The sequence below is a fragment of the Myripristis murdjan genome, chromosome 5 (assembly GCF_902150065.1).
Source record: "Myripristis murdjan chromosome 5, fMyrMur1.1, whole genome shotgun sequence".
Lineage (NCBI taxonomy): Eukaryota > Metazoa > Chordata > Actinopteri > Holocentriformes > Holocentridae > Myripristis > Myripristis murdjan.
In genome coordinates, this window is record NC_043984.1 from 11,590,746 (window position 1) to 11,603,267 (window position 12,522).

General features: G+C 43.0%; 1 protein-coding gene across 1 annotated transcript in view; it reads right to left on the bottom strand.

The window, feature by feature from the left end:
* kif5ab (kinesin family member 5A, b) overlaps window positions 1–12,522 on the bottom strand; it is a 56,462-nt gene that overhangs the window by 27,209 nt on the left and 16,731 nt on the right. Inside the window, exons 2-10 of the mRNA XM_030052444.1 lie at window positions 10,295–10,382; window positions 8,525–8,598; window positions 8,083–8,187; window positions 7,562–7,610; window positions 4,566–4,621; window positions 3,882–3,969; window positions 3,417–3,541; window positions 2,036–2,140; window positions 956–1,104 (exon numbers count right to left, since the gene is read on the bottom strand). Of these exons, the coding sequence (XP_029908304.1) occupies window positions 956–1,104; window positions 2,036–2,140; window positions 3,417–3,541; window positions 3,882–3,969; window positions 4,566–4,621; window positions 7,562–7,610; window positions 8,083–8,187; window positions 8,525–8,598; window positions 10,295–10,382 (839 nt within the window). The remainder of the gene's footprint in view (window positions 1–955; window positions 1,105–2,035; window positions 2,141–3,416; window positions 3,542–3,881; window positions 3,970–4,565; window positions 4,622–7,561; window positions 7,611–8,082; window positions 8,188–8,524; window positions 8,599–10,294; window positions 10,383–12,522) is intronic.

A 12,522-nucleotide genomic window follows, 5' to 3' on the forward strand; every position in this document is an offset into this window, starting at 1 on the left:
GTAGACCTTTGTAATTTACAGCATATTCAAGAAGTATATTTGTATGAGACTGAATATTGTTCTTACACTGATACAATGATACAATGATACAAATACGCGGTAACATGCAATATGTAGTGAAAACATTTACAGTGAGATTAGCTAAAACTTCATATTACGAAATACCACTGTGTAGCACAAATCAGGGTCTTAATTTCATGCTCCAGTAAGGAGACACTGTAATCTTTATTCATTTAATCCCTACTATTAATGAGGTGACAAATAGCCCTGCCTAAATTTGTCTCATCACATCAAAAATTGCTTGATACCATGATATTATTGCTGATATCATGTCCTTAATGCAGTATCATTTAATAAAGAGACAAGCGTGTTGTTGAACTCCTACTATCTGCTGTGGCTGATGGCACATGCAGAAAGTGAGAGATAAGAGACAACACTTTTCAGTTCAATTTTCAAATATCCGCTTTGGAAACCGAGGATCCTTTCAGTCATAAATTATCTATTTCAACCCACACTCTCTTGTCAGTCACTGTTGAGGGAATTCACTGCTAGACGGGAAAAAAGCCAGAGATACAGAAGGCTTTTTGCAGGATGCTTCTTTCTGATTGTGAGATTTTTTTTTGGGAGCTAAAAGCAAGCAATAACAGTGAAGAGCTGGCAAGCAATCCAAATCTCTGCTTCTAGGGTTGCAGCTTCCTCTAAAGATTAGACCTTACCCTCTTTAAACAACCTTCGCACGACCAGAAACCAAAAAGCAACACAAACTCTGTCTTTAAAGCACTTTGCAGGTTGTTGAAAGCAGAGTTGGAGGCAGCAGTATGTGAATAGCATATCTGAGCTGAACACATTTGAGCAGAAAAACATTCCAACAGAGCAGCTTCAGCTGACTGAGACAGAAATGTGCTACAGAGTGCAGTGGACCATTGCTGCGCAACATGGAAGTACTCTGTGTTACCTTTGGCCAAACATCAGGGTGGATTTTGTCTCTGCATCGTTGTAACTGGATGGAGAGCAACAGATGAACATGGTGGTGCGACAGTTGCCGCCCAGCGAATCCTGTAGGATGCGAGTCATTTTGCTGTCACGGTATGGCACATGGGATTTCTGCACACAGCAAGAGAGGAAGAAAAAAAAAAGAAAGAGAGCGAAATGGAGAGAGAGATATAAAGAGAAAGACAGAGGAGGGAATGGCTGTAAATATGCAGACTTTCTGCACCACCACACACATGCCTTTCTTGACAACTGAGAATATCAACACGCTGTAAAAGAGCATCAGCACAGAAAAAAACACTTTTGCTGCACAATCACAATATCTCTATTCAACCATGGTTTCAAAAAGCTTCAAGTACTGTGAGTCCTTGTGAAATTAATACAGAATAATTTCCAGTCTACTTGTAAATGAAAGATGCAAGATATCTACAGTCTTGGAGCCTTTTCATACTGTTTGTGAGGAATTTCCTGCACCTGCACTATCACTGTAAGTAAGGAGAGAGGGAGGTTTTAATTACATTGATGGAGCTAGAAGGTCATGTAAAGTGGGGATAAAAGGTGCAGAGGATAAATGTGTAGTTAGCTATGGCAAAAGTGGCTTAATGGAAACAGTAGAGAAAGTGCATATGCAAACAACACTGGTGACAAGACGCTGCTGCAGGAGCCACTGGGAATTTGGGAAGCTGCTCAACTCAAATCAATTAATCAATTTGCCAAAGTGGAGTCAAAAAGAGCAAAATGGACCAATAATGAGCCAGAAAACAAGGCAGCATGCAAAGACCTTGTAGTTAGCACTGCACTGTCTTGTTGACTTGACTGCTGGTACAATACAAATTACCTAATTGAGGACACTGAAGTTGTTCTAATCTAATACTCCCATCTAATTCACTGCAGTCTACAGACTCAATTTTGGAAAACATATGGGTCTGGCAGCAAGCATTAGGTGTCTTGTAAAAACAAACAATTTAGAGACCAAGCCGGAGGTGACCACGGAACACAAGATGCCTGCTAGGCGAGGAAGACGGCGTAGATTTCTCAGTCATACCGTTCCCTCGGCCAAGGCTGAGATGACGTTCCCCAGGGCAGACAGAGACTTGTTGATGTTCTTGGCTTCATCCAGCACTGCTCCCTCTGCACCTGTCTTACTGACCTGACACAGATACAAACACATAGGAGGAATTAGTTCATAAAGTACAGTATCGTCATCATAATGTCAGCAAGGAGACCTCCATTATTTAACTTTTCTCTTGCAGAAAACATGGTCTCCAATGTGTAAAAATACAATTTGGTTCAAGCCAGGCAACTGATCATGCATTGTAAATTGAAAAGGTTTCTGCAAGACATTTATGATGCAGTTTACAGGAAACCCATGTAATTACAGTAAGAAACCAGGGAATGGAACAATAGGATAACAAGTTGCTTTATCAAGGCAGTCAGTGAAGTATGTACCACCTTTCCTGGTACATATTGCATAGTCAGTCAATAATATTTTGTTTCCAATTTAAGAATTTACTGCTGCATAACCTTTTCCCTCTTCACCCCCGGGGATTACCAAGATGGGCTGCAGACGCAGCATCAGCACTTAGTAGTTTAAAAGCAGCACAGTCGGCATCTGTCCAGGCTGTGGCCCAACGCTCTGAGCAAACCTGCCCAAGCAGGTGTCGTGACACACATGCGGCATGTTTTGCATCAACTGTATCAATAGTAGAAACAGATCCAGTCTTAGTTTGGTTCAGTACATTCTCTGAAGTATTCCCTGACTCCCGTCTTGTGCATGACCTATGTCCTGGAGTTAAATTGTTTTTTGGACTGTGCAATGAGGCTTGACTCAGATTTTTAGCTGAAAACCCTTGATACATGGGAACAATTACATATTACTGTAGGACCCTCCGCTCAATTTGACCTCTGCCTTTGCTCTGCCCACTTATAGAGCTTTTCTGACTCGACAAAGGACCTTTGAGGTTTGACATTTTGCCAAGAAACTGTTGAGGCAACATTATTATTTCTCAGATATTAATTGTTTATGTCTCTACCAGTGGAACCAATTGGATTGCTTCAAATGTGCAAACCCCTAGCCATCTTGCATCAGCAGCAGAAACCAATCTGTCAAAATAATTTAACAGACTTCAGTTATCGTCTCCTATGAGCTCTAATGCCCTTCAGTGTCAAACACTGATCAGCCTTTTGAAAAATTAAATAATAATTCAGTGTAATGCCATGGGTCCAATATTCTAAAACGACCTGAGGATGAAGTTGAGTGTGCTGAACTTTCTGTCTGGCCTGTTTCCTTGATGCTTCAATAACATTCGACCATGAAAAAAAGACCTGTGGTCCTTGTATTGAAGAATGTCATTCAGAGTTCATGTGATTATAGAGTTCGCAAGGCCTATTTTCAGACTTCTACAAAAAATTCCCATTTCTCTAACCTTCTCGCTACCGGCCAGGTCGACCAGGTAAAGCTTCCCGCTCAGTTTCTGCTCCGTCTCCACGTGTTCCTGCTTGATGTTTATTAGGAAGATACTGTGGCTGCGGGAACTGTGCTCATTCATGTCTGGAGAAGAGACACAGCAGGGGACAGGGGAGGACAAGAGAGGAGAGGAGAAGAATAAAGAAGAGACAGGATTAGACAAGAGGTGATAAGATGAGGAATGAGGCAGTGATATACAAAGAATCTATTTCAGAGTTCAAATAGAAAATGTCTTAGAATCAGTCAATCAAATCATTGTTTCCCCGTACACACAACTGTTTGAAGACATGTTTACTATCTATATAGGCTACTCATATTCCACCTCATCATGCACTTTTTTTTACCCGTGCACTTACTGAAGCCTTCACTTTAAGAGTGCAATACCATTTGTGTAAGATCAGGAGCGAGAAACGGTGTGACTCACTGGTGACAGCAACGTGACGGTTGGCCTTGCCTTCATCTATGACATCCATCACCTCCTCAGGACTTGTGACAAAGCGCTCAGTGCAACCCTGGGCAACCACGCACACACACACACACACACACACACATTTATGCAGTAAAGGTCATGATGGAAATACAAACACCAGTGTACAAATGTCCATGCAAAATTGAGGGTTCGTTGAATTCAACTGACAAAATCACGAGGAATAAGCATGAAATGTATCAGTGAGTCAGGCTGAAGATGAGAACCACATAGACTCAACCAATCAAACCAATCAGATTTCTGTTCTTATTCAATGCTGCTTTTTCAGTTAAATCTAAAGGATCCTTGCTTTGATAAAATTTTTGGCAATTTTGAATAATGCACCTTTAAGATGTGTAACCACAGATACATACATACACATGTGCACCTGACCTGGGCTTGCGTAAATGCATGCACCCACACACACACACACACACACACACACACACACACACACACACACACACGAACATACACACAAATACATACAGGCAGACATGCCAACACGCTGAAGTTTTATTCATATTGAAGCAGAGTCTCTAAACTGAACCATAACCCACATACCAACCAACACATCTATATAATGAAGAGAAAACACAAACATTGCCAAACAGAATCATGTCCAAGTGAGCAGTGACTCACCTTCACATAGGGAACTCTGTTCTTGTCTTCATGCACTGACAGGTTGGTTTTTGTCACTAGGGTGAGAGGGATAAACAAGGAGAGAGGTCATTATGTTGCCCGAAGCACTACCTGAGTGTGTGTGAGTGCGTGTGCACAAATGAATGCGTGTGGGTGTGTGTGCGCACTCCCACTCGGCACATCTTTAATCAGTCCTGACTCATTGTCCCTCCATATCTGACTTGCAGACTAGGCTAATGTGCTGAGAAAATATGCAAATCCCTGGCAAATACATGACTTTAAATGTTTTTAACAGAGCTGAACTTCTTTTGCCAAAGTCAAAGGGAAATTTAACAATTGCCTCAACTAATGCTAAAGGTCAAACTCTTAGTTTCTGGCATTAATAAGGGCCAGCATTAGCCACTTCAGTCCTCTCTTATTTATCATGATTAAATATCACTGCATTGTGATTGTTGTTTTTCCCTTGGAGGCGGTGTGTGTGTTTGTGTGTGTTGCTGTTAATGAGGTTGAGGTTGTTAGCGAGGACAGTAGATAGGGCACTGTTCTGGAAGGGTGCACTTTTGTCTGGAAGAGGTGTTGGTTACAAAGGTTTTAAAGAACCAACCACTCATGCAGACAGCATCACTGCTGGGATATGAAAGCAGTTTTCTTGTTTTCATATTTGGCAGCCTGAGTTATGCCCATAGATTGGTGGTGAGGGATCTCTAGTTAGCAGGAATGCAAAAGACAAGGGCTAAAATGCCGACAAATTATTGTTCTGTATTTGCAGTTATTGGCAGGCACCAGATTTGGAGGAGACACACTCACTGTGTTTACTGTAAATGCACTTTAGTAATCAGGTTATTTGCTACGTACGGGCAGCTACATGATTCCCAAGTGTCATGTAAACAAGAAAGCTGGCTAATATAATCGGGGTAAAGGATTAAAATAAACTGGGTTAAGGCAGATAGACTTCTGCTGGAGAGACCAAATTATTGGGCCATGTATACCCTTAACTGGATTACTGAATGTTTTTTTTTTTTTTTACATGTGAGCATGTGCAGGAAAAGAAAGCGGATAAGGAGCTGACATGATAAACTAGTAAACACACAGGGCAAAAACTTCCTGTTCAACATGGTTACTGAAGTATGCTTTAAAAATTACATTGTTACCTATGATTAAAATATAAGGAAGCTAAAAACCCATTTGCCACCTTCGTTGGGGAAATCCCCACAAGAAGCCAGCTGACCGGTGCACTTCAGCTGCACCACCGCTGTCAGCAGCTGTGACAGTGGGGGTGAGAATGCATACATGGGTTTTGAGTAATACGAGTAACACATGTAAACACATTACCCAGTATCCTACTATATCCCAGTTACTCACAAAAACCTGGATTCTTAGTTTAGTCTCTCATAGCCAGATCTCCACATCTCCTTTGTTTTAGCGCCGTGCCAGCGCTGGAGAAAGGTCTGGCTGAACCCATTATCATTCTGCTATAAGGGGGGAAAAACACTGTGGCTTGTTTGGATTTCTTTAAACCAAACACAGTTGGCGCTAAGCCCAGGATGCAGCAATGGTGCCCTTGCAAAATAGTGCTGGCTGCTAGCAGAAGAGGAGGAGAATCTCGACTGAAACAGTTGTCCAATGGCAGGCTAAAAAAGGCTTAAATAAACTTGAAGTTGAACTTCCTAGTACCAGAGACAGCGGAGAAGCCAGACACCCCACTTCAAGTCATTTGGAGACAAGCAGCAGGTCCTGAGTCTTTCAGGTCCAACAGAAGAAAACATACCTCAGTACGGGGTATGACTCATTTATATGCCCCGTGGTCGCTGAAGGAAATTTTGGACCTCTTTTACACAAGCCACACGTCTTTCCCAGTTACGTGACAATGCCTTGTTTCTGTTTTAGGTGCTTGGTCAGGCTTGTCATGTTTCCTGAGTATTTCATCTTGTTCTGGCATTGTTTGCATAGGGCATATAATCAATCAGTTGACCCCTCTTCACTCTGAAATCCAAGATATTTTCATCCTGCTGTATATTCCCGAGTGAGGAGTAGATATCCTTATTGTCTCTTTCTTGGCTGCTGGTCTATTTCCTATCCCATATCATATCTCGAGGATGACCATATGGATCGCTACTTTCACTTAGTGGATTATATTGGATCGTTGATCATTAGATCAACATATCGAGCCAGATCGATGGACTGTTACACCCCTAGTATTTAGTATCATTGCTTATATATAGGACTGACTTGTACTACTGTGATCATGAATAAAAATAGTTCAATGTTTGTATGTATGTGTCTGTTTGTCTGTGTTTTCAGTGCATGTATGCAGGTATGTATTTGTATATGGGTGTGAGCTTGCCTGTCTGTGTTTCCTCGCCCTACAACCCTCTTTTGTACACTGTATGCGCTAAAGAGGGTCTAGAGGGTGTTGTTGTCTGCTTTGTCTTGATTCATTGCACTTGTTGTCTACTCCTTCCTGTTCATTGCTTTAATGCTCCTCAGCCACTGTGAACTCTGCATACAGATGGGGGCTTTCACCACCTGCTCTGGCTCCATTAAAGATGTAATCGGATGGATACTGCCTAGAGTGCTCTATCTGGGTCCCACCATCCTTTCATTCTGGTTTATATATATGATATTGCCATGGATTACAGCGCCATAATGCTGCTGTACCAATCATACAGAAAACCCACACAGCTTTATCATCTAATATAGACAATCAGCAATAGATGGGTAGCTGCTGGCATTTCTATAAAGCTGTAAGTGCATGGTTTTTCAATTTCATTTCCCCACAGCACATACACTCAGACCCCTTTGACTTCTATATTATCATCCATCACGATCATCATTGCCATAATCCAGCTACAGTTAACCCTTCGGCACCCAGATGTAGCCATGACATTTAGATTCTCTAATTGTGTAATGTTGTGTAAACAAATGTGATTTTTGTTTTATTTTTTTTTAAAGCCTGTCAGTAATATGTTGCTGAGCTGTGCAGTGCGTACACCCACCATCCAGCAGGTCCCGGATTTTATCCATGTAGATCTCAAAATAGGACACCTGGAGCAAGAAAAAGAGCAAGGAAAATCTGATATTTATAGGGAAAGGGTGAGAAAAAGAAAGGGAGAGAACGGTGAGGGAGGTGGGGTGAGATTAAAAGAAAAGAAAGCGATATAGATAGAGAGGGAGACTGGGGGGGCAGGTGACAATACAAAATTGCAATATGATGTTGGAGTAATCTGTCCTCCCATGCGTCTAGAAAGGTATTACCATCTATCAAAAGGATGTGGTGTGAAACGAAAAGGGAGCAACAAATATGGCTGGATAAACATGGCTTATCTATTATGATTTATTCATGTCTAGCTGTATCTGCTGAGCCAATCCAAGTGAGGATTATGTGAGGGGCCCATGTTGAATTCACGCTGAATGGGGCAAAATTCAGACTGTGTGGGTGTGAGTGAGTTTGAAGAAGCCGCACATAGAACTGCTGTCATACGAGCGCCCATGAACACACACGCAGACTCACACCAACCTTGATGTGGAACTCCAGGTTCTCATCCATTGCAAATATGTGCTCGAAAATGTCTTCTGCAATCCTGGGAATGATTCCCATTCCCTGGGGGTCATGAAGCTTTCCCTGTGAGAGGAGGAGGTGAGAAGAGAACGTGTTACTGGAGGAGAGGATGAATGGAGACTCTGGGATGAATCGGGTAGGGAGAATGTTAAGGAAAATGCAAGCCAAGAGGCTTGACTTGAGAAAAGAACAAGAGAGGATTTTTCCCCCCAGAGAGTGTTGTAAAACAGGCAAGATCCCACTGAGGACTGGAAAAGGAGGTAGAGGAGTGATCGAGAGAGATGTACTGTCAGGGAGAGCAAAGGAGGAAACACAAGCAGCAGAGGCAGTGGGATGCATGTAAGAGTGTGTGTGTGAGAGTCTGGAGGTCTACCTTTTGAATTATTTAGCCATACTCTACCTCCATGGTATGTGTCTTTCCAGAGGATGTCTGCCCATAAGCAAAGATGGTCCCGTTGTATCCACCGAGTACATCTAAAGAAAGAAAGACAGACAGAAGAGAAGAGAGGAGAAGAAAAGAGACAAAAAGCCTGACAAACAAGCTTTGTTCCTGCATCTCCATATTGTTCAGCCTCATAAAGCCTGTGTGCACTGAGCAGTATACAGTATCTAAGCTAAATTACGTGTTCAGTCATCTCTATGGCTGCACGCAATAAAAGTGCCTACTCACAGCGTTTAAGTCAACAAGCATAGGATAAACCAACATATTAACTGTCCATGCATCTGATAGGAGACACAGTGAAACCGCAGCGCCTCATTCTTCACCGCAGGTCGGAGTCATAAAGCTCAGGGCTACAAAGCTGCTGCACACTGCTGAATGTCATATTGCTGCCACATTGTGATAAACATTGCTGCTCAAGTCAAACACAGGGAAAGAAAAACATATCAGGCTGCCACAGGGTAGCTGACCACAGACTAATCAGAGCGGCCTTGAGCGGAAACTGTGCAGCACTCTCACTCGAGCCCTCTGCCCTCTCCTTCGCCCACCCTTCAGTTTCCTCCTCTGCCACGGCTCTCAGCTCAGCTCGCGCAACACGTTTTCGTCTGCCTCCGAACAGACATTCTCATCATGGTAAGAACCGAGACGGAGCGTGACATAAATGAGAGAAGGGTGCTGGCGGAGTAGACAGAAATCTGACTCTGCAAGGAAATAAAGTGAGTAGGAGATAAGAGCAGCAGACAGTAGAGCACACAGAGGGGAGCGATAAAGAACAAGGACAGACTTGACTGGCTGTGTGAGAGAGACAGACAGCCAGAAAGCCCAAAAGAACAAGTGTGAAAATGAAAATGTATGAAAAAAGCATTGTGTCCGCACACTGAATCGTAAAATGCTCACAAAACGTGATGCTAAATCTGATCAAGGTTTCAATCCCATAAGAATCTTCATCAGGATCCACCTAGAAAATGAAAATGTATCTTTTTTCCTGAAGACCATTTGAGACAAAACCACAGTCTCTGGCCTTGCCTTCCCTCTGCACTTCCCTTTTCCCTCGATATACTCTAATCTTACCTTTCCTTTCATTTCTTTTTTTCCACTAAATCCCTAAACTTGATTTTCCAACCCCCTGTGCTGCAATTGGTCCTGCCTTTACTTTCTCTCTTTGCACAGCCAACATGGTAAATCTCTCACTTTATGAGTAATCTCCCCCAGAAAAATCAATCTCTTTTACCAGCTCTATCTAGAGCTAGTTCAATGGAGTTCCACACTCTTTGAAGGGGCATAAAAACAGGGAAAGGGAAAGGCTGACATAAGAGGAGAGTGAGATGTAGAGACAGAAGAGGAGGGAGAGAGAAAGAAAGAGAAAGAAAGACTCTCTCCGGGGGATAGGTCTTGTTTGATCTATGCCTCCTAGACATGCCAATCCAGCTGTGTAACGAAATGCGCGGCTCTTGTTAAGATGTGTATTCTGATGGATCTACCTGTAGGCCTTATGACTACATCATGTCCTGGAAAAAAAAATTTTTTTCGTCTGCATGCAAGCAGCTGCTAATTCATGCAGGGTGAGCCTGTGAAAGGAGTGAAACTGAGAGAGGAACGGCGAATAAAGTGACAAAGCAGATAAGGAGAACTCGGGGATATGGCAAGTCAAGGCATATCGGATTTCCCCCTTTTACTTTTCTGTCACTCACATTTTGGGGATAAGAGGAGCAAACCGTGCAAGTGACTCACCTTTGACAATCTGCTTGGCGCAGGTATTGTAGACCTGCTCCTGGGAGGTGTTGGTGGGGAACACCCGGTCAAACACGTAGGACTTCCCCTGCGAAGACGAACACAAACACGGCATGCGCGGTTTAGAGAGCATCCTGATTTACTGTCGACACCTTGTCTTCCGCTATCACACGCTGTGAACTCCATCTTCAGAGGAGGAACAAAAGGGCAGGTTGTGCACTGCAAAAATCCCCACCTTGACAAGGCATTCAGGGACATCTTCACTCTTAAAATCTTGTTTTTCTTCAAGCAAGTGAAAAAAATCTGCCAGTGGGATGAAACTTTCCCTCTCGTTTCCAATGCTGATCCCCCAAGATGTGTATTTCCATGATACTCTGTTTAAATAAGATAGTTTCAGGGTTGCTGTAAGGTTTATTTTTTTCATTTTGACAGAGCTAGGCTAATGACTCCCATGTACTTCAAGTCTTTACGCTAAGCTAACATGAAATGCTACCCATATGAAGTGAACCACTGGACGCACAGAGGTGAAAATAGTATCGAACATCTTTTCTCAGTCTGGGTAAGTTGGAAAAAGAATTGTACATTAGACATTGTACATTAGTTTTCCTGTTTCGATTTACACATACTGTATTATTTAAGTCTGTGTTTATGGTGTACGTTGAATTGCAAGGTGCTCATTGACAATCATGCACATGACGAAAACATTATACAGCAAATAAACAGCGAGATTGCCACCATAAAGTGAATTGATGGACCACATCAATATTCCTTCTCCTCCTACACTGAGCATGCTTTATGGCAGCGTGTCCGTCTGTGTGTTTAAGGCCTGAAGAGCAGTGCATATATCACTCTAAGAGGCCCATCTGTCCCCTTGTGAGTCGGCGGGTGTGTATGTGTGTGTCTGCACTGTATGTGTCAGTATTTGTGTGTGTTGTGTGCTACCGAGAGGCAGTGGGTGTTTTGAAGCAGCGCTGTGCAGCATGGGGCCTTGGGTAAAAGGCTGTTTCCCCCCAAGAGACAGAGAGAGAAAGCAGAGAGGGAGGGAGAGAGAGAGAGAGAGGGAGAGAGAGAGAGAGAGAGAGAGAGAGAGAGAGAGAGAGAGAGAGAGAGAGAGAGAGTTCACATCTGAGGCACAGTCATTGGTGGCATAGTTCTTTCAGACAGGAGGACTGGAGTTACAGAGTGGACAGGAGAAATCGAATAGAGGAGTGGAAGAGGAGGCAAAAGGTTGGATGATGTGAAATGAATGTCTGTATATGAGAAAGAGAGAGAGAGACAGAGAGAGAGAGAGAGAGAGAGAGAGAGAGAGAGAGGGAGGGAGGGAGGAAAAAACAGACAAGTGGTGAAACAGAAAAGGTCAAATCTGTTTTTCTGATTGAATCGAACTCGGCTATGTCAGTAAAGAAACCAGCCAGTAAAGCAGCCTGTGAGCCAGGCAGCCAGTCAGTGAGACATCCAACAAGTCCATCAACAGCCCAACAGTGCACCAGCCATCCAGTACGCCAGGCTGGATGGCAAGCAGGGTCATGCGAATTCAACACAGCTCCGCATTGCTCTGCATAAAAAAATCTCAATTTCAGGTGATTTAATTTCATACTGAGTTTTATAATCTTGTTTTCTTTGGAAAAAATCTGCCAGAGTGATAAGATGATTCAACTTGTCTCCAATGCAGTTTCACTTGAAGAAAAACAAGATTTTAAAACTTCGGATGGGACTAATAACCTGCTAAGATGGACATTTTTTGCAGTGCGCATTGCCACTTAACAAGTAGGTCAGCCAGCATTAATCAGCTAACCAGCCAGTTAACACAGATTTAGTCAGCCACTGATATCAGAGCAGTTCTGGTGATGAAGATGGAGACCGACTGCAGTCTAATCTCCTTAATAAAACATGTCATGTGACTTTTCTCTCCTCTGCCACTGTTAGGATGCTCTGCCTGACTGTTAACGTGCTATATTTTGTCTGTGTGTGTGTGCGGGTGTGTACGCAACTCAGCGTGAATGTGTGTACGAGTCTACAAGAGTACAAGACAGCCGAGCCCACCCCCAGCCCTGGGGGAATCCACTGTGACAAACAGAAACACCACAGAGAAACACGCCGATAGCAAACCAAAACACAAGCTCCTGCAGTTTGGGGAACATATTCCAGCATCTACCATCCAGTTCTCACCTCCTACAACTTGATTTTGTTACTATACTCATTGTTTGGTATTTATTGCATGCCTAATG